The sequence below is a fragment of the Thunnus maccoyii genome, chromosome 24 (genome assembly GCF_910596095.1).
Source record: "Thunnus maccoyii chromosome 24, fThuMac1.1, whole genome shotgun sequence".
Classification (NCBI taxonomy): Eukaryota; Metazoa; Chordata; class Actinopteri; order Scombriformes; family Scombridae; genus Thunnus; species Thunnus maccoyii.
The window spans coordinates 4,811,195-4,831,917 of NC_056556.1; the positions used below are offsets into that span (position 1 = coordinate 4,811,195).

At 36.0% G+C, this 20,723-nt stretch overlaps 1 protein-coding gene across 5 annotated transcripts; it reads left to right on the top strand.

The window, feature by feature from the left end:
* The first annotated feature begins 2,046 nt into the window (after window positions 1-2,046).
* LOC121892017 (carcinoembryonic antigen-related cell adhesion molecule 1-like) lies at window positions 2,047-17,850 on the top strand. 5 transcript variants are annotated; one of them, XM_042404778.1, is made up of 13 exons: window positions 2,047-2,200; window positions 2,361-2,444; window positions 2,570-2,662; window positions 10,660-10,809; window positions 11,453-11,578; window positions 11,671-11,831; window positions 12,064-12,148; window positions 14,350-14,499; window positions 15,094-15,219; window positions 15,312-15,472; window positions 16,584-16,674; window positions 16,963-17,046; window positions 17,681-17,850. In XM_042404778.1, the coding sequence occupies exons 4-13, from the start codon at window positions 10,764-10,766 to the stop codon at window positions 17,809-17,811; spliced, it is 1,161 nt and encodes a 386-aa protein (XP_042260712.1). In that variant the 5' UTR covers window positions 2,047-2,200; window positions 2,361-2,444; window positions 2,570-2,662; window positions 10,660-10,763; the 3' UTR covers window positions 17,812-17,850. The 5 variants fall into 5 exon arrangements, with proteins under 5 accessions (XP_042260712.1, XP_042260709.1, XP_042260710.1 ...); XM_042404776.1 differs by lacking the exons at window positions 2,047-2,200; window positions 2,361-2,444; window positions 2,570-2,662 and adding exons at window positions 5,122-5,970; window positions 6,612-6,802; XM_042404777.1 differs by lacking the exons at window positions 2,047-2,200; window positions 2,361-2,444; window positions 2,570-2,662 and adding exons at window positions 5,122-5,970; window positions 6,659-6,802.
* The last annotated feature ends 2,873 nt before the right edge of the window (window positions 17,851-20,723 follow it).

Here is a 20,723-nt window from a genome sequence, read left to right on the forward strand (position 1 = left end):
TACCAAACTCTGTTCAATCTGCAGAGTCCCTCTCAATCTTTGAGAAAAGACTGCTGCTGCTGCTGCTGCTGCTGATGATGATGATAATGATGATGATGTCGGCAATTGTGTTTTGTTTCTTTTCTTGATGCTTTTTTTTTTGTTCTATGTAAAAAAAACAACTTTGAATTGTCTTGTTGTTGAAATGTGCTGTACAAATAAACTTGTCTTGTTCTCACAGTATGACATCTTTATTTATGTTTTTTGATTACAAACAGAGGTAAGTGTACTGTAAGAATAAGGGGATCAAGCTGAAAATACTCACTACAGGACGTCTCATGTCTCTTAAAACAAATTTCCTCGTTTCCTCTCTCCTCGCTTGGTTTCCTTGCGTCTCTCCTTGCATCCACGGTGGGAGGGACTAAGACGCAAGGAAAAGACTCAAGTGAAGGAAACGTGGATGCAATTTAAGAGACTTGGGATGCACCCATGAGACGTCCTCTCCTCTGAAGCGTCATGTGAAGCGACGTCCGTTTCTGATGACGGCGACAGCTGATCACAGCTGGATCAGCTGTCAGTCGGCTTTAACAGCTGTAGAAACTTCTGATGGAGTTTGTGTCTGTACACATGTGCACTGTGCTAACACTAATAAAGGTTCACTGTTATCACCGCTAGAGCAGCTGTTTTCTCTCTGCAACCTGTTACCTGTCTAACAAACACCAAAATAAAAACCTGCATTCTGCATTTATACTGTGTCTTGCTCAGAGGCACAGGAACCATTTCTACTTGCAGAATGCGTTTATACTATTTATTGATTATTTGTATCTGTGTTTTTTGATAATCCTGATAGTGAATTCATCATTCAATAACTCAGAATATGATCATTTCTTCTGAACACTGGAAAATATGTATTTGGCTAAATGTTTCAGGGAAAATGGAAATGATGTAACTCATATCAAACCCAACACTCAGGAATTTTCAGCCTCGCATGTAACTGAATGGAAATGACGATAAATGATGTAAAATATAAATGTGTTTAACTGTCATTATGGATAAAATGAAAGTCAGGAAGAGTCTGTCTGTCAGCAAGAAACAGTTTAATGGAGGAAATAATAGATCATGAAAAGAAAAATCTTTCTAATACATGAAGAAAGTTGTTAATGGTTCTTTTGTTGATCAGACCGACAATTAACAGATTTTAACTATATGATGAATCAGAAAACAAGTAAAGCAGAAAACTTGGGAGTGATACATTTAAATTGGATCTATAATCTGTCTCCACTTCGGTATGAAACTGCAATGATGTATCAGATCAGTCAGATCAGCTGCAGCGTCCAATCAATAACTGATATCCAATAAGGGGGCGTGTCGGCTGGTAAAAGACTTCCGTGAAGGCTGCTCTCATGTTTCCTCGCTCCCCGCTCCTCCGAGCAAAATAAGAGACTTGGGACGATCGTCAAAATGGCGCATCAGGAACAACTTCCGGTTCAGGCGGGGAGCGAGGAGCGAGGAGCCATAAAATAAGATACATGAGACGTACCCACTGTGTGTTTGTTTGTGTGGGTGTGTGTGTTGGCCTGGGCGTTGGCTCTCCTGGCTTCCAGCTCTACACCCCTGTCCACAATCAGCTCATCACATCTCCCTACTCAAGTGGTAGCATACGCTTTGGGCCTCTCACTTAGCTATCGTGATTTCTCCAAGTTTGGATTTTTGCTACCTGCTGTCTCTCTCTCTAGTGCCCCTGGACCATCGCTCACCTGCCAGCTTACCTGCTCTCCAGCCCATCACCACCTGCTCCCTTCTGCTAGCCCTTGCCATTCTCCCTCTCTCCTCTCATCCCTCCAGTCCTCTGCCTCAGCGTGCTTCATCTCCACTCCATCCACCTCCATGCCCCCACTTCCCTGGCAATAAAGCCTTATTTCATTCACTGTCACTTTTGTCTGTGTCTGCATTTGGGTCCACCTTGCAACCCCCAACAGAATATAATATAAAATAGATTTATTTGCAACTAAATACTGACAAAGACATATCTGACCAACATTTGTTTGAATAGCAGCAGTTAAAAAACTTCTAATATGGATTCACTGTGTGATAGATGCATCATGGTTGTGACAATTCTTTATTTATTTCACAGAGATGTCAGTAATGCTTCCACCTGTTCAAAAAACATCCACCCAGGACCCGACATCTGTTGTGACCCAAGATACCAGCAATGGAACTGGTGAGAGAAATATTTTCATACCAAATATAAATGATAGCCAAAACCCTGAGAGTTATAACAACAGACTTTTTTCCTTGAAACGTTATAACTGCAGTAAACTAGAAGTTTCACTGTCTGACAGATGTATTGTGGTTGTGACAATTCTTTTATCATTCAACAGTGATCTCAACAATATCTGAGGTCCATAAAACATCCACCCAGGATCCAACATCTGTTGTGACCCAAGATACCAGCAATGGAACTGGTGAGAGAAATATTATTGTACCCAGTCAGAAAGATGCCAAAAGTTACAGCAGTAAACTAAAACTCTGTGTGATCTGCATGTATTAGATGTATTGTAATTTTGATAGTTCTTTTATCATTTTACAGAGGAGTCAGCAATGATTCTTGATGACCTGGAAACATGCAGACTGCTGATGATTGAACAGACAGCAGATCCAGAAGATGAGGCCCAAAGCTGAAGTACTTTGGGTTCCTTTTTACTGAAAAAACCCTGCAGGATTATACTAAACATAGCGATCATAGTGGTTGTACTGACAATGGCACTCTTCTTTGGTTCAAGAAACAGTACAATTGGTACAACAATTCTAAGGACCGAGATCCTAAGACAACATGTTGTTCTCCTGAGACCACAGCCTGTAATCCTGAAAGGATGGAGCTGAATATTGAACTCTTTCTCCTCTATCCTTCCATGTACAGTCCTGTGAACAACTAGCCAACCATTATCCAAAACATTTCCATTGCATATCATGTGCTCTAGCCAGAGACATTAAATAACATATATATTTAAGTTTCAACAAATTACAGTAGCCTGAATAGTGACAGAAGACGTTGTGTTGTCTCAATAATTTTAAATTATGAGCTCAAAGTATGAACTCACTGACAAAACGAAGGAATTTTCAAATAATATTGACCACATTAACTAGACTAGATATGCCAATTATGCCATCAATGGTTTTGAGGAAAATAGAAAGGGAACTATAATTTTATTATTGATTGTCCAATTTCTTGGCAGCTTTAACATTGACAGGGGACAATGATGACGCATCGGTAACATTAGCTGCGTTAGCTAAGTAGCAAATGTTAGCTAGCTAGCACATTTATTTACCTTTCTTTTTTTCTGTCTTTCCCTCTCTGCTCCATCCTTCCTCTTTTTCCACCGTCCATCTTGCTACTAAGTCATTTAGCCGCAATAAATGCACTTGCTGCCAAAGGAAACGTGTAACTGCCAACTTCTCTCTCTCAGTTCAATTCAATGACAATATAACATTGCTAAAGCATATTTACACAAACTATACGATCATAGCAAACAAATAATAAATAAACAATAAACAAGAGTGTGTCAAACACTGTGTTATTGTCAAGGCTGTTGCTACGATGCTTGTGGCTCTTTCGGACTGCTCCTGTCAGTATGCTAACGTTTAGCTATCAAGCTGAAGAGAGAGTCTATCTTTTCTAAAGAGCTCCTTCGTGAAATACCGGGCAACGAAAATGCTGAATTTTGCATACACTGCAAGAGTACATTTTCTGTCATACATTGTGGAAATGCCGATATAAAAGATCATATTAAGACGGCCAAACATAAGCAGTGGCTTCAAGTGGGAAGTAGTGATCTCCTTCAGAGGGACAAACGCCAGTGACAGCCTTCTGAATACTCCACGTTGGTGTGCTAAGCACTGAAATAAGTTTCCCCCCATCCTGATGAAAATACCTAAGGTACGTGCATAAGCGCATACATGTGCATGTGCGTGTGCGTGAACGTGCGGAAACGTACACTTAAGGGTCTAGGTTCGGGGGTTTGAAAATATGGTCACCCTAATTAAAACTATGTACTCACTGGAAAAGCTGACCACCCAACTCATTAGAAGATCTTTTATCACAACCAAACACTGACCAATACTTTTTTTAGGTGACCCGAAATAGCAGCAGCTACGTCTATACCCTGTGACTCTCGGGTTACACCATGGTTACATGGTTACAAATGGGACCATGATTTACAAAATGAACATCATGATGTACTGAAAAATACTTGAAACTAGTTATGGAGACTCATTAGGAAAGTGCTCACTGAGGTAATAAATCAAGTGAGAAGTAGGGTCATTTTCTCCTAAACTTCTATACAATCGGACTTCTCTTTGCAGCCAGTGGAGTCGCCCCCTGATGGCCATTAGATAGAATGCAGGTTGAAGGCACTTCTGCATTGGCTTCACTTTTCACGCCAGGAGCTACCCGCTTGGGTTAAGCCCTTCATGTCTAGACGGTAACCCTGGATTTGCAAAAGATTTTGCAAGAGTGATCATTCTACTGTAAATTATTTATAGTGTCTGTGATCTTGCCCTGGACGTAATACGAGAACTCTTATAAAAACAACCTTGCCCTTACTTCACCTTCACTCTCAGCTTCGGCTGTCAGCAGCAACCTTTCCAACTTTTTCACTTTCTGAATACATTTTAATCTCTATATACTTGAAATTTTTTAAATATCAGAAGAATCACCGTGAATTTACGTGTCTTGCTTGTATTTAAGCCAAACTAAGGACAAGGAAAATGTGGCTGTTTTTCTTTCTGTTCTGGATCGCAGTGAGAGCCAACGCCAGTAAGTTTTCTATAATTTAAACTGTTTATAACTGACATGTTGAGAAAATTATAATATCATGGTTTTATGGTATTTCTGTGCATATTTTGTGTTATATTTTTCTGTTTCAATTTTAATTTTGTGACCACACCCTCAGGTTAAATAGATAGTCCAGCTTCTATTTACCAATGCACATGCCCACATTTACATCAACTGTGACAACAGAAAAATAGTTAAATATAAAATTGTTACATTTATGTGTATTTAATTATTTATATACATATTTATATATTTACATATTTGTATGTTTATTTATTCATATATTAATTACATTAGTTTGTTATTAATTTGTTCACACATTTATAATTGTATTTATTTATATAACTTAGTGTAACTTGCTGTAGCGAAATAAATAAATGTGTCAACTTCATCGATCAAGTCAGGAGCCGGGTTAAAGCCTCTGATTGGTGGGCCTGCAGCCTCAGTTGCTGCATCATCTCCGCGAGGATCGTCCATACATCTTCATTTCTGTGTCAGTCAGGGCCGATATCATTACATTTTCCTCAGCAAAGCCCTAAAAAGCACAGGAATTGGCATCTGTATGGTGGTATTACTGTAGCACAGCTATGGTTAGAATTTTATCTTTATCTTATCCACAAACAATTTATTTGTCCCGTTTTGCACGTATCAGAGAGAAAAAAACAGACTACATTAATACCATCCCACTTCCTTGTTGGAATTATAGGTAGACATCAGACTTTCTGATCATACTGTCTGCTAATATTTGACTTTTGTTCCAGGTTCTTCGTTCCAGTTCAGAGAATACTGGCTGCTGGTTGGGAGGAAGGGCTGTTTCAGCTAGTTACTAAGTGTACAGGAGTTTAACACATTTTAGTGCACGTTACAAACTAAGCTAAATACAAACACCGTCAAATAGAGTAGAGGACAGAGAAGCTAGCGCAACCATAAATGACAGCAAACCGCGGTAGAGACCAGGCCCGGACTGGCAATCGGGAGCACCGGGACTTTTCCCTGAACTCAACACTGCTCTGCGCGCTGTGACAACAGAGAGAGAGATGTTTTGTTTGGCAGCAAGTACATTTAGTGCTAAATGACTTAGCAGCTAGATGGACGGTGGAAAAAAGAGGAAAACACCCATGGGGTGGGGCAGAGAGATGGAAAGAGAGGAAAAAAAGGTAAATAAACGTGCTGGCTAGCTAACTTTTGTTACTTAGCTAACGGAGCTAATGTTACCGATTCGCTATCATCGTCCTCTGACAATTAATAATAAAAGTGGTAATTCCCTCTCTAGTTTCCTCAAAATCATTGATAGCATAATTGGCATATCTAGTCTAGTTAATGTGGTCAGTATTATTCATTCATTTTGTCAGTGAGTTAATACTTTGAGCTCATAATTTAAAATAATTGAGACAACGTCTTCTCACTATTCAGGCTACTGCAACTTGTTGAAACTTAAAGATCTATGTTATTTAATGTTTATGTTGGTTAAAGGGTTATTTTAACCTTTGATGGGTAACTGTTAGTGTATATCAGTAAAGTGAGTAGGGTATTGTGCTCTTGCTCTGTTCTTTGAATAGGTAGAGAGAGTTATTAACTGTATTATATTGGTACATTAAAAGATAAAGGTGTGTTGTGCTCTTGCTTTTTTCTTTTTGAAGGCGGAGAGAGTAACATAGATACCACAGTAGTGGTCGTATTGTTGTCCCCCTCCTTAATGATATGTACCTTTGATTTTATTTGAGGCTCATAACAATACATTGTACTAAGTAGTTGTTGGCTCATTAGTTTGTTATTCACATGTACTAAAATTCACCAGAATGCAGGAAATCAAGTCTCCCGGCCTGAATGATTTTCTCTGTTCAGCTCTGGGCCCTGGACACACTCAAACGTCCCCCAAGAACACCTCAATGCCCCCTTCAAAAATATTGCTTCCAGCACCCTTAGATGTTCTCTGAATGCCCCCTGAGGGGGTACCGACTCATTGAGAAATGCAATTTGTTCAGAAAGGTAAAATTTTATGATATTTCACTGTAAAGCAAATATGAGGTTAGAGAAAATTCTAACAAATAAACAGCAGTAGAATATTTAGCTAGTTTTTCTCTCTTCTTTCTTGTCTGACCCTTTGGGGGGTCTGAACCCTACAGGTTGGGAACTACTGGACTAAACACCAGCTACTTAATTTTTAATTTTTAATATTTTAAATGTATTAATTTAATTAAAAAAGTAATTGGATCCTTCCATTATTTCCTTTTTTAAAAGGTCTGTGTGTTTTGTCTGATTGGCACTTTTTGCTTCCATGTATGGAGGTTTTTAAGGGCTGAAACTAAATATATAATTGCATTAATAACTTTATAATTAAATGCTCAAATAAACAAATATATTATATTATATTATTATGTAATTTAATGCTTAATTGTGACCATTGTCATGAACTGGCTCAAGGTCAGTGACAAAGAAAGGAATCACACATTAATAAAGCTTCTAAAAATTAGATTTATTGTTAACTTAATAAAAAATATAATAATGTTAGTCAGCTAAACAGTCATGAATGCAATGTGTGGATGAGTGAAGTATGTGATGCATGCAAGCAAAACAAAAGAAAACCAAAGTGTAACCCATTGGGCTGGTGGAGACCTGGAAGGAAGAGAGAGAAAGAGGTTAACAAGAAGACACCTAAATAGGCTGCAGGTCTAAACTACCCAGGTGTAGGTAGTTCCTAGAGGTCCTCTCCAAACCCGCCCACTGGCTCCTGAGCCAAGAAGCCAAAGCAACCTCTCTTCTTAAGTAAAAGGCAGAGAGATGGACGTCACATCAAAGATAAATCACAAATTAAATGAGACACTAAATATATAAATGTTAAATTTATCTGTGTGTGTATAGTCAAGCCCAAAATTATTCATACCACTGGCAAATTTTGACTCACTAAAAGTGACTTTTATTCAACCAGCAAGTTTTTTCTTGATTGGAAATGACAGGCGTCTACCAGAAGATAATAAGACGATGTACAAGAGGCATCATTGTGGAAATAAATATTTCTCAGCTTTTATTTACATTTGAACAAAAAGTGGCAGGTCCAAAATGATTCATAACCTTTTCAATAATCAATAGAAAAGCCTTTATTGGCTATTACAGCAATCAAATGCTTCCTATAATTGCTGACCAGCTTTTTGCACGTCTCCACTGGTATTTCTGCCCATTCATCTTTAGCGATGAGCTCCAACTCTTTCAGGTTGGAGGGTCTCCTTGCCATCACCCTGATCTTTGGCTCCCTCCACAGATTCTCAATTGGATTCAACTCAGGACTCTGGCTGGGCCACTGCAAAACATTAATGTTTTTGTTTCTAACCATTTCTTCACCACTTTTGCTGTGTGTTTTGGGTTGTTGTCGTGCTAAAATGTCCACTGGTGCCCAAGGCCAAGTTTCTCTGCAGACTGCCTGATGTTGTTGTTGAGAATCTTGATGTATTGCTCTTTTTTCATGGTGCTGTTTACTGTGTTCCCTGGTCCATTGGCTGAAAAACACCCTCAAAGCATTAGGTTCCCACCACCATGTTTGACAGTGGGGATGGTGTTCTTAGGGTTGAAGGCTTCTCCTTTGTTACGCCAAATGAAGGATACATCATTGTGGCCAATTTTTGTTTCATCTGACCATAAAACAGAAGACCAGAAGTCTTCTTCTTTGTCCAGATGAGCATTTGCAAAGGCCAAGTGGGCTTTTGTGTGCCTTATCTGGAGAAGTGGCGTCCCCCTTGGTCTGCGTCCGTGGAACCCAGCAGTGTCCGTTGGACTGTCTACCTTGAGACATTGCTACCAGCAGAGCACATATTCACCAGGATGGCCTTTCTTTTTCTTTTTCACCTCTCTCACCATCCTCCTGGCCAGCACAGGTGTCACTTTTGGCTTTTGACCACGTCCTCTGAGATTTTCCACAGTGTGGAACGTCTTGTATTTTTTAACAATACTTTGCACTGTAGCCACTGGAACTTGAAAACATTTAGATATGGCCTTATGGCCCTTTCCTGACTTGTGAGCAGCCACAATGCGCAGCCGCAGGTCCTCAGTGAGCTCCATTGTCTTAGCCATGACTGTCCACAAACCAACTGCAGAGAGTTGCTGTTTTTCACCTGTTGAGTAGATTAAAACAGCTGTTCCCAATGAATCAGGGTAATTAGGATGCTTTAGAACAGCTTGGACTATTTGGAATGGTATAGAACTTTTCCCCATAGACTGTGACAGTTTGCAAAGGGTATGAATAATTTTGGACATGCCACTTTTTGTTCAAATGTAAATAAAAGCTGAGAAATCATTTTTTCCACAATGATGCCTCTTGTACATCGTTTTATTATCTTTTGGGAGAAGCCCGTGTCATTTCCGGTCAAAAAAAAACTTGCTGGTTGAATAAAAGTACCTTTAAGTTAAAATTTGCCAGGGGTATGATTAATTTTGGGTTTGACTGTATTTATTTATTCATTTAGATATATATTTATATACTTACACATTTTATTCATTTTATTCATTTGTATATTAATTTATTTACTTAATTAGTTTATTCACACATTAATGTATCTGTTTATAATTTTATTCATTTATTTATATATACTTTTATTTATCCATAGTGTAACTTGCTGCAGCGAAATATATAAATGTGTCAACTTCATCCATCAGAAGTCAGGGGGCGGGTTAAAGCCTCTGATTGGTCAGCCTGCAGCCTTAGTTCCTGCACTATTTCCATGAGGATCGTTAATACAGCTTCATTCATTTCTGTGTCAGTCGGGTCAATATCATTCCAATTTGTTCAGTGAAGCCGTCAATCTGATCTAATAAAGCACTGGAACTGTAATTTGCCTCCATCTGTTCAGCTACAGCCGACATATCTACTATTGTAACACACAAGATTTAATTTAAATCTGCACCAGGTGCTGCCATCTTGAATTAGGCAAAAGCAGCAGATTCAAGTTCAACCACCAATCACAGGGCAGAGTCCGACCCCCTGACTGCTGATGGATGAAGTTGACACATTTACTTATTTTGCTGCAGCAAGTTACACTGTGGATAAATAAAAGCATATATAAATAAATAAATAAATTAAGTTATAAATAAATGTGTGAATAAATGAATAAGTAAATAAATAATTTAATATGTGAATGAATAAATAAGTATATAAATATGTAAATATATAAATATACATATATAAATAAACAAGTAAATTTAACATTTATATATTTAATATATCATTTAATTTGTGATTTATTTATTGTGATAATTAAGCATTAGATTATATAATTATTTACTCATTCATATATTTAAGCATTTTATTATATAATTATTTATGTATTTATATATTTAGTTTCTGCCCTTCCATATAACCTTCCATATAAAATTAGAGCAGGACAAAAACATTTCACCGATTTAAAGTTCAGATGAAACGGCATTTCGACAGTATCTAACTTCCATATGGTGACGTATTTCTGAGTGAAACAGGACAGACAGGCGGGATGTAACGTTGGGAGAAATCTGATTTGAACATTGAAAAGTGGGCGTGTCATAATCAATCTGAGCTCTGTGACACTAAAAGTTGAAGATTGATTGATGGGTGGATGTCATGATGTTATTGGTTGAAATTGGTTGGTTCAAGTCTGCGTAAGCACATGTCATATTTTGTTTCACAGGAAGAGAACATGATTGGATTTTGATATAAGAATATAAAGAAATGGATTTTTTTGTATTTTTGGCATATATTGTTAAATAGATACACAATATGACTGGGGATGTGATCTCAAAGGGTTAAAAAGGCATTTTTTATTTCATGTTGACTTTCAACAGAAACTTGCATTCACTTGTTTTTATTTTATTTTATTTTTCAGAAGAACCACTCTACAAGAAAATAGGTGACAAAGCTGTTCTCACACCAGCCTCTGCAGTGAATCCCATCACCAGTATAGTGTGGAAACATGGACCTGATCTTGCCATGGAGTGGTATGGAGACGAGACTTACTCCTATCGACACCTCAAAGGTACCACTTTAATCTAAATCAAGCTGTTTGGTAGCCAGAGATCAATGATTTTATAAATTAGTTTGAAGTTTTTGACAAATTTACGTTGAGATTTTGGTTTAAATTAGGGTTCTTAATATTTTCGGTTGTAAATTAATTATATTTTAATGAATTCTTTACAGTATTTAATAGGTTTATCCCAGATTTTGGTTAATTTAATAGATTGTATTATAATACAGTATTGAGGCCCTTTAAAGGTGTACTGTTAAATAAGGTATCACTTAATGTGTTTTGATCACAAAAGTCCTTTAATTGTGAAGATTATCCCTAAATATCTGAGGATGTTGCAATCTATAGATTTATTCTTTCATTATCCCTGTAAAACCTAATTAAACACCTTAATTACATAATTATCAATGGGTAAATGAATGGAATTAGGGTTATAAAAAAGGGATTCACTTGCTTTTTCTGTGGGAAATCAAAACTAGACTTTTTTGTATGAAAATCAGCTGTTCTACAAATATTTTCAGTGTTTTAAAGTGCATATTTCTCCAGCTGACCACTCATAAGTGACCAACACTGGAAATAAGTGGCTCCAACTGACAACATGCTGTAAGATGACTAAAAATCCCTGTTTAGAAGCTAAACCTGTGCATTTTTGCAGATCGTGGTTCGCTGAACACTTTAACTGGAGCGCTGACGATCACAGGACTGACTCTACACGACAGCGGCAGCTACACAGTAGAGATCAACAACAAAGTCACCAGCAAGACTGAACTCCTGGTTATCTGTAAGTGGAGGAATTGTGTACGAAGTTTGTCTTAGTTTATCAAAATGGCCCTAAATTCAAAGGAAATATCTTTTTGTTTTGTTTTCTATCAGCTCCTGTCTCTAAACCCACCATCTCCATATGTTGTGAACCTGAGATGACCTACTGTGTCCTCACCTGTAATGGCGACACCACAGATGCTGAACCAGTCACCTACTGGTGGACATCAGGTGACAAAACATGGTCTTCAACCAAGGAACACAAAATAACAAAGGTAAACACAGGATAATGATGTTTGTGTGTCTGATCAGTAACAGATAAATCATGTTGCAAGAATAAACCAGAATCTAGTTTTTAAATTGATTCACATATTCAGGTATCAGTTGGTGACCAGCTTATTGTTGATAATCTGGACAAACTGTAAAAAGACAAAGTGAACTCCTCAAAAAATCTGTATGTTTGGTTTATGAACTTTCAGCTAATATTGTTTTTCTCCCAATTTCTAGGAAGATGATGAGCTGTGGTTCAGCTGTATGCTTAAAAACCCAGTCAGCTTCATCAGCAGTGAAATAGTCTTCAACCCCTTCAATAGTGAGTTATCACACCAACAAATATCTGCTGTAACACATTTAATGTATTAATGTATCTTACTGTTTTTCCTAAACATGACAATGTACAATGTACACATTTACATGAACTGTGAAAGCAGGAAATGTATATTTGAAGTCTATCATAACTGTGAATATTTGGCTGTGAAGAGTTTTATAAATCTGGTTTAAGGAATAGTGATGTGATGAGGGGTCATAAGGCAGGTAAAGAGTTTTAAAGGGACATTTGTCCCCTAAATTAGAAATAGACTAGAATCAGTGGAAATTAGCTGAGGCACTTGGGTAACACTTCAAGTCCCCCTATTTAGCATTAATAAAATGTATATGAACATTTATAAACATTTAATAAATGTTTATAACACACTATAATGTAGTTGTAAGCATATGTTAAAAGGACGGGTTCACATTTCAAGTCTGTCTTAAAACAACAGTCAGGAGCCCAAATGAACATGTAAACATGTTTTTCTTGCTGTAATCATTCCTCCTGTTCATACTGACCATTAGAAGATCCCTTCATAATGACCTTACAATGGAAGTGATCAAATCCACAGTCCTCATTCTGTGCAAAATGTATTTAAAAGTTTATCTGAAGCTAATATGAAGCTTCAGCGTCCAAATGAGTCAAATCAAGTAGATATCTTTCAACATTACAGTCTTTTTAGTGCCAAAGTTCCTCTTTTTGTTACTTTACTTCCACCACAGCTCAACAGGGAAACACTGTCCGAGGAAACATAAAGAGGGAATTTTTAGCTAAAAAGACTGTAAATGTGTCAGATATCCACTTGATATGACTAACTCAGACTGATGAAGCCTCATATAAGCTTCACATCAACTTTTAAATGACTGTGTGGACACACTGTGGATTTTGGCCTCCATCACTTATTCTACTTTATGCTCCACCACATTTTAGAGGAAAATATTGTACTTTTACTCCACTCTATTCATTTGACATATGTTTATTGTAGTTAGTTTACAGATTGTGATTTTACATTTTGAAAAAAGCATATTTAAAAAATGCAATGCAGTGTTAAAGATCAAACCAGTGCTCCTCAACCTGTTTGGCTTGTGACCCCTGTGACAAAAAAGCAGCATCTAGTTGGGACCTCTTTACTTTTCAGATGGTTTCATTTATAGAATTGCTAGTGGGTCCAGAGAGGTAAAATTATACAATATTTCACTGAAAAGCAAATATGAAGCTAGAAAAAACAAATAAATACAGCAGCAGAACATTTAGTTTTTCTCTTTTCTTTCCTTTCTGACCCTTTGGGGGGTCTGAACCCTACAGGTTGGGAACCACTGGACTAAACACCAGCTACTTAAATAGTTTTTTTAAATAACATGACCGGGGATGTGATCTAAAAGAGTCAAAAAGTCATTTTTTATTTAATTTTGACTTTAAACAGAGAAATTTGCGTTCACTTGAAGTTAATTTATTTTATTTTGAAAGACTCTGATTGGTGAATGAACAGTATTACAGACCCACAGGATCTGAGATCCTGAATACAGCTTCATTCATTTCTGTGTCAGTCAAGGCTGATATTCTAATTTGTTCAGTGAAGCCGTCAATATGATCTAATAAGCATAATAAATAAATAAACTTGTAAATAAATGTGTGAATAAATGAATAAGTGAATAAGTAAATGAATATAGGAACGAATAAATAAATATACAAATGTGTAAATATATAAATATATATACATATAAATGAATAAAAAAATACACAAATAAATTTAACATTTATAATCTAAAGTCTCACTACAACTGTACAATCCGTACTGTGACATATTTCTGAGTGAAACAGGACAGACAGGCGGGATGTAACGTTGGGAGGAATCTGATTTGAACATTGAAAAGTGGGCGTGTCATAATCAATCTGAGCTCTGTGAGGCTAAAAGTTGAAGATTGATTGATGGGTGGATGTCATGATGTTATTGGTTGAAATTGGTTGGTTCAAGTCTGCGTAAGCACACATCATATTTGTTTAACAAGACGAAAACATGATTGGATTTTGATATAAGAATACAAAGAAATTGATTTTTTTGTATTTTTTGGCATATATTGTTAAATAGATACACAATATGACCAGGGATGTGATCTCAAAGGGTTAAAAAGGCATTTTTTATTTCATGTCGATTTTCAACAGAAATTTGCATTCACTTGTTTTTAATTTATTTTATTTTTCAGAAGAACCACTCTACGGGAAAATAGGTGACAAAGCTGTTCTCACACCAGCCTCTGCAGTGAATCCCATCTACACCATAGAGTGGAAACATGGACCTTATTTTGCCATAGAGTGGAATGGACACGAGACTTTCTCCTACCGACAATTCAAAGGTACCACTTTAATCTGAATCAAGCTGTTTGGTAGCCAGAGATCAATGATTTTATACATTAGTTTGAAGTTTTTGGCAAATTTACGTTGAGATTTTGGTTTAAATTAAGGTTCTTAATATTTTCTGTTATTATGTTATTTATGTTACAGTATTTAATAGCTTTATCCCAGATTTTGGCTAAATTAATGGATTGTATAATAATACAGGGGTTTTCATGTGTTTTCTGCACGAATTGAGTTCTTTAAGGAGTATAGTCCAATAAATTTGACAAATACATTATCATTACATTATTATTATATTACATTATCCTTGTAAAACCCAATTAAATACCTTACTTCCATAATTATCAATGGGTAAATGAATGGAATTAGGGTTATAAAAAAGGGATTCACTTGCTTTTTCTGTCGGAAATCAAAACTAGACTTTTGTATGAAAATCAGCTGTTCTACAAACATTTTCAGTGTTTTAAAGTGCATATTTCTCCAGCTACCCACTCTTAAATGACCAACACTGGAAATAAGTGGCTCTAGCTATCAACATACTGTTAGACAACTAAGAATCCCTGTTGAGAAGCTAAACCTGTGCATTTTTGCAGATCGTTGTATACTGAACACTTCAACTGGAGCGCTGACGATCACAGGACTGACTCCAGACGACAGCGGCAGCTACACAGTAGAGATCAACAACAAAGTCACCAGCAAGACTGAACTCCTGGTTATCTGTAAGTGGAGGAATTGTGTATGAAGTTTCTCTTAGTTTATCAAAACGGCCCTAAATTCAAAGGAAATATCTTTTTGTTTTGTTTTCTATCAGCTCCTGTCTCTAAACCCACCATCTCCTTATTGTGTGAGCCTGAGATGACCTACTGTGTCCTCACCTGTAATGGTGACACCACAGGTGCTGAACCAGTCACCTATAACTGGACATCAGGTGACATGACGTGGTCTTCAACCAAGGAGCACAAAATAACAATGGTAAACACAGGATAATGATGTTTGTGTGTCTCATCAGTAACAGATAAATCATGTTGAAAGAATAAACCAGAATCTAGTTTTTTAAATTGAGTCACATATTCAGGCATCAGTTGGTGACCAGCTGAGGCAGAATCCAGGCTGTGCAGTTTAGGATATTTAGACAGTTTAGAATATTTCTGAAATTAGCTTTAACTATATCAGGTATATTAAATATGCTGTGAATTGTCTCTGGTAAATAAACAATATATAATTAAATAAACTGAACAGCAACATGAACAAACCTGCAGAAAATAAAGATTTCAGATCATGGAAAGGGCCAGACTTGTCTCTGTAAAGTCATAAAAAGTGACAACAAGAGCTGCATTTGGATACAAGGTTGGACATTTTTATTTTTATCCAATTAACAGGCAACTGTTGAGATAATCTGATATTTTATATGAACGTCATAGTTTCACAAAACATTCATATAAAAGATATAAAAGATATTTTGTTACAAGTTTAAACCTTCAGCATTCAGACATTTTTAAAACTCTGAATATCTCCATATGTCATGGTAATAGTAATAAAGCATCACATTAATTAATTTGTAAATTAGTTTATTATTTCCTGTATTTATTGTACAATTAGATATTAATAAATTGAATTATTTATTACTATTTATGTGACACTTTTGGTCCTCTATACACCAGGTGTGGCTAATACAGTGTTTTTGTATCTCTTTTGTTTCCCATACAATCTTGAATGTGATAAAAATGTGATATTAGAAAACTTGACAGGTTTCTCTGTTAATTACTTTATAGCTATTTGTGATACAGAGAAAAAATCAAAAAGATGTTAGAGATTGCCCAAATAAGGTTTTAGTGTTCTACCAAATCATACTAGTATACTATAATTTATACTGAATAATTCAGTCTTGCAGATGTGCTAAATAGTGGATTACAGCATATATAGTGAAAAGCTGATGACTAAGTAGCAACATCACTGTGTTGTCCCTGATGTTATTGTTGGTAATCTAGACAAACTGTAAAAAAAGACAAAGTGAGCTCCTCAAAAAATCTGTATGTTTGGATCATGAACTTTCAGTTAATATTGTTTTTCTCTCAATTTCTAGGAAAATAAGGAGCTGTGGTTCAGCTGTGCGTTGAAAAACCAAGTCAGCTTCAGTGAATTCAGTGAAAAAGTCTTCAACCCCTTCATCAAAAGTAAGTTATCACACCAACAAATATCTGTTGTAACACATTTAATGTATTAATGCATCTTACTGTTTTTCCTAAATATGACAATGTACTCAATGTCCTCATAGGAGTTACAAAACATGTTCTAACAGCATTAAATGACTAAATGACGAGCTTTGAGTTTATTATTTTTCTGTATTGGGTCACCTCAGAGTGCATTATCAAAGATGGGATCAGCTAACGACATTTGAATACAATACAGTGTCCTTGTAAACCATTTGTTGTTTTAATTATTTATTTACTCTTTCTTTGTAGGGGATTGGACATGGATGTACAGCCTGATAGGAGTGATTCTGGTTGTGTGCATCATCGGCTTCTTAATATACAAATTCAGAAAAGGTAAGAACTCACAAAATATTTTATTTGTTTATTTTGGTTTGATATAAATCAAGTCTTTGACTTGAATTTACATTCTTTATATTTCTTTAGGTGTGGTATATTAATATTTATGTAAATTTGACTGATAATGTTAATCTAGTTGTGCATCATACATATTCAAGTTCTTTCAAGAGTGTGATTCTACCAACAATATTAGTCCTGATGATGTATTTTCATGCTAAGAGACAGGAAGTTTCTATCCTCATGCAAACATCCACAACCACAACCAATACCGAGAGATTCTCTCCAGATGTTTGATGAATCTGCATAAAAGGATGTTTCAGGGTCGACTTGTTGTCTTAATGGTTAAAGCTCATAACAAATAACTGCAACATCACTACTATTATGCACTATTAATGCATCTCATTGTTTTTATTAAACATGACAATGTACTCAATGCCCTCATAGGAGTTACAAATCATGTTCTAACAGCATTAAATGACTAAATGACGAGCTTTGAGTTTATTATTTTTCTGTATTGTTTCACCTCAGAGTGCATTATCAAAGATGGGATCAGCTAACGACATTAGAATACAATACAGTGTCCTTGTAAACCATTTGTTGTTTGAATTATTTATTCTTTCATTTTTTGTAGGGGATGTGAGATTCACGTTCATGTTAATAGCAGTTTGTATTTCAGGTGTGTGCAACATCATCATCAATTTCATATACAAAGGCAGAAATGGTAAGAAGTCACAAAATATTGTATTTATTTTGATGCACTAAATAAACTATTTTGGTGGTTTGATATGAAAAAAATCTTTGACTTGAATTTACATTCTTTATATTTCTTTAGGTGTGGTATATTAATATTTCTGTAAATTTGACTGATAATGTTAATCTAGTTGTGCATCATACATATTCAAGTTCTTTCAAGAGTGTGATTCTACCAACAATATTAGTCCTGATGATGTATTTTCATGCTAAGAGACAGGAAGTTTCTATCCTCATGCAAACATCCACAACCACAACCAACACCAAGAGATTCTCTCCAGATGTTTGATGAATCTGCATAAAAGGATGTTTCAGGGTCGACTTGTTGTCTTAGTGGTTAAAGCTCATAACAAATAACTGCAACATCTCTACCTTGCATGTCTCCATCTACACTATTGAAGGCAAAAATGCTATTTAAGTTAGCTTACTTTGAATAAAATAATACATTTTATGGCTTTTGTACAGAAAGCTGTAAATAAGGAACAAAAACAAGGTAGCAAGGTAGTAAAATTAGATTGTAGGAAAATAATAGGATTCAGGATTCAGGGTTAAGATGCTGACCATGAACCGCAGTATCTCTCAGATCAGGCAATTTTCCTGTGTCAATATATTTAATGGAAATATGCTACTAATTAGTTTTTTTTTTAGTGTAAAATCACAAAGTGTTAAAAAAGAAAAGACAACTACATAAAGAGAAAATAGTAACAACATAAAAAAATATTAATTAAATAAAATGTGAATGGTGTAATCTTTGGAATAATGAGATAACCTGCATCCTGTGATGTGAGTGTACGTGGGGGAATGTGAGGTCTGAGAAGTTTTGACAGGTCAGGAGGTAATAGGTAGCAGTTTGTAGTCTGACTTGAATGAAACCGTAAACCAGTGAATCAGAAGAATTGTAGCAGCTGCATTTTGGACTTGTTGGATCTTTTTAATAGTACAGAATACAAGACCTGAATGAGCATGAATGAGAATTTCTGCATCTGACTGTGTTAGAAATGGGTGAACTTGGACGATGTGTCAGAGGTGGAAAAAAGTTACTTTAGTGATGTTGCTGATGTGTCCCTTAAATCTAAGATAAATGAAATTACAGGACTTCTTTATCTCTTCTGCTTAGTGGCAACATCAGAAGACAACTTCCTAATCAGAGCTGAAAATGTAAAGTAGAGGTTCATTGATAAACACACTGAAAGGCACAAGAGACAGTCTGTCTTTCTGTATCTGTATGTCTGAAGTCTTTGAAGCCATAAAAAAGTCTTGAAGGTTCGATATTTAAAAGGTCAAGACCAGGCGAGTCTTCAGCTGTACTGCAGAGACTGTGTGTTGTCACTAAACTAAAACGTATGACTCATTACATTTTCTTTGGCTGATTCTTCCTCACCTCTGACAACATTGTCAGAGTATTAGGAAAACCCATCTCTCATGACTCTACACATATTGTGGACTCTGTTAATACTATTAATATTGTTCTATTTGTTAATGAGAACCTGTGTTTGTAAAGGCCACCTTCAACATCTGTAATTAATTCAGGTATTTAATCTCTACAACTTTCTCAACTAAACAAAACCACCAGATAAAAGAGCAGTTATGGATGTTACAAATGTATTATTAATACCCATGTTGCACAAGTTTGACATTCACAAAAGAAAATGCAACTTATAAAACCTAATTATGAAACAAAACATGATTAATGAAAAATTTCAGTGAGTTAACACACACTTATTCATCTTCAATACAGGATGGAGCTACTGAAAGGAGAAGGCAAGGTAAGATAGAACATTTTCACATTGGTCACCTATTTGTCTTTAATAATTTTAGAGTATTTAACATGACAATATTTTAAATAATGTTCTGTTTTCATGCATCCAGCACTTAAAAGTCATTAACATCTAAACTTTTACAAGCAAAAACCAGTGTTTCAAATGCATTCAATGTACTTTTTTTTTAATTGCTGAATTTTAAGAATCAATTAAATAAAAAAGTCTCAAATTGGACACATTGTTAGTTGTTGTTGATTTAGTAATGTGATGTTTTCCTAACAGACAAATTAAGTTTTACAATCATCAATCATACTGCTGTTAGTTTTAACCGATAAAATGAAAACATGTATTCTGACAAATAGATTTATTTGCAACTAAATACTGACAAAGACATATCTGACCAACATTTGTTTGAATAGCAGCAGTTAAAAAACTTCTAATGGAACTGGCGAGTAAAATATTATTGTAACCAGTCAGAATGATGCCAAAAGTCACAGCAGCAACAGCAGTAAACTAAAACTCTGTGTGTCCTGCATGTATTAGATGTATTGTAATTTTGATAGTTCTTTTATCATTTTACAGAGGAGTCAGCAATGATTCCTGATGACCTGGAAACACGCTGCTGATGGATGAACAGACAGCAGATCCAGAAGATGAGGCCCAAAGCTGAAGCACTTTGGGTTCCTTTTTACTGAAAAAACCCCCTGCAGGATTATACCAAACATAGCAATCATAGTGGTTGTACTGACATTGGCACTCTTCTTTGGTTCAAGAAACAGTACAATTGGTACAACAGTTCTAAGGACTGACATCCTAAGACAACATGTTGTTCTCCTGAGACCACAGCCTGTAATCCTGAAAGGATGGAGCTGAATATTAAACTCCTTCTCCTCTATCCTTCCATGTACAGTCTTGTGAACAACTAGCCAACCATGATCCCAAATATTTCCATTGCATATCATGTGCTCTAGCCAGAGACATGTGAGCTGATGAGTTATGTACAATTTAAGTATTTGGCTATAGCAGGTGTTGGCACAACTGTCAGTGCAATGATCATGTGCTGTGACGTTGTGTGAGTGCTTTTTTAAGCAGATCTGAGGTCAGTGAGGTTATTGACCTCTTTATACTTTCCGCATCCACAAGAACAAAAGGATCCTCATGACA

Coding starts and splice junctions, on each gene's coding strand:
- LOC121892017 (XM_042404775.1), top strand. CDS start 4,747: ATGTGGCTGTTTTTCTTTCTGTTCTGGATCGCAGTGAGAGCCAACGCC. Junction 16,675..16,962: donor CTTCAACCCCTTCATCAAAA/GTAAGTTATCAC, acceptor CTTTCTTTGTAG/GGGATTGGACATGGATGTAC. Junction 17,047..17,680: donor AATATACAAATTCAGAAAAG/GTAAGAACTCAC, acceptor CATTTTTTGTAG/GGGATGTGAGATTCACGTTC.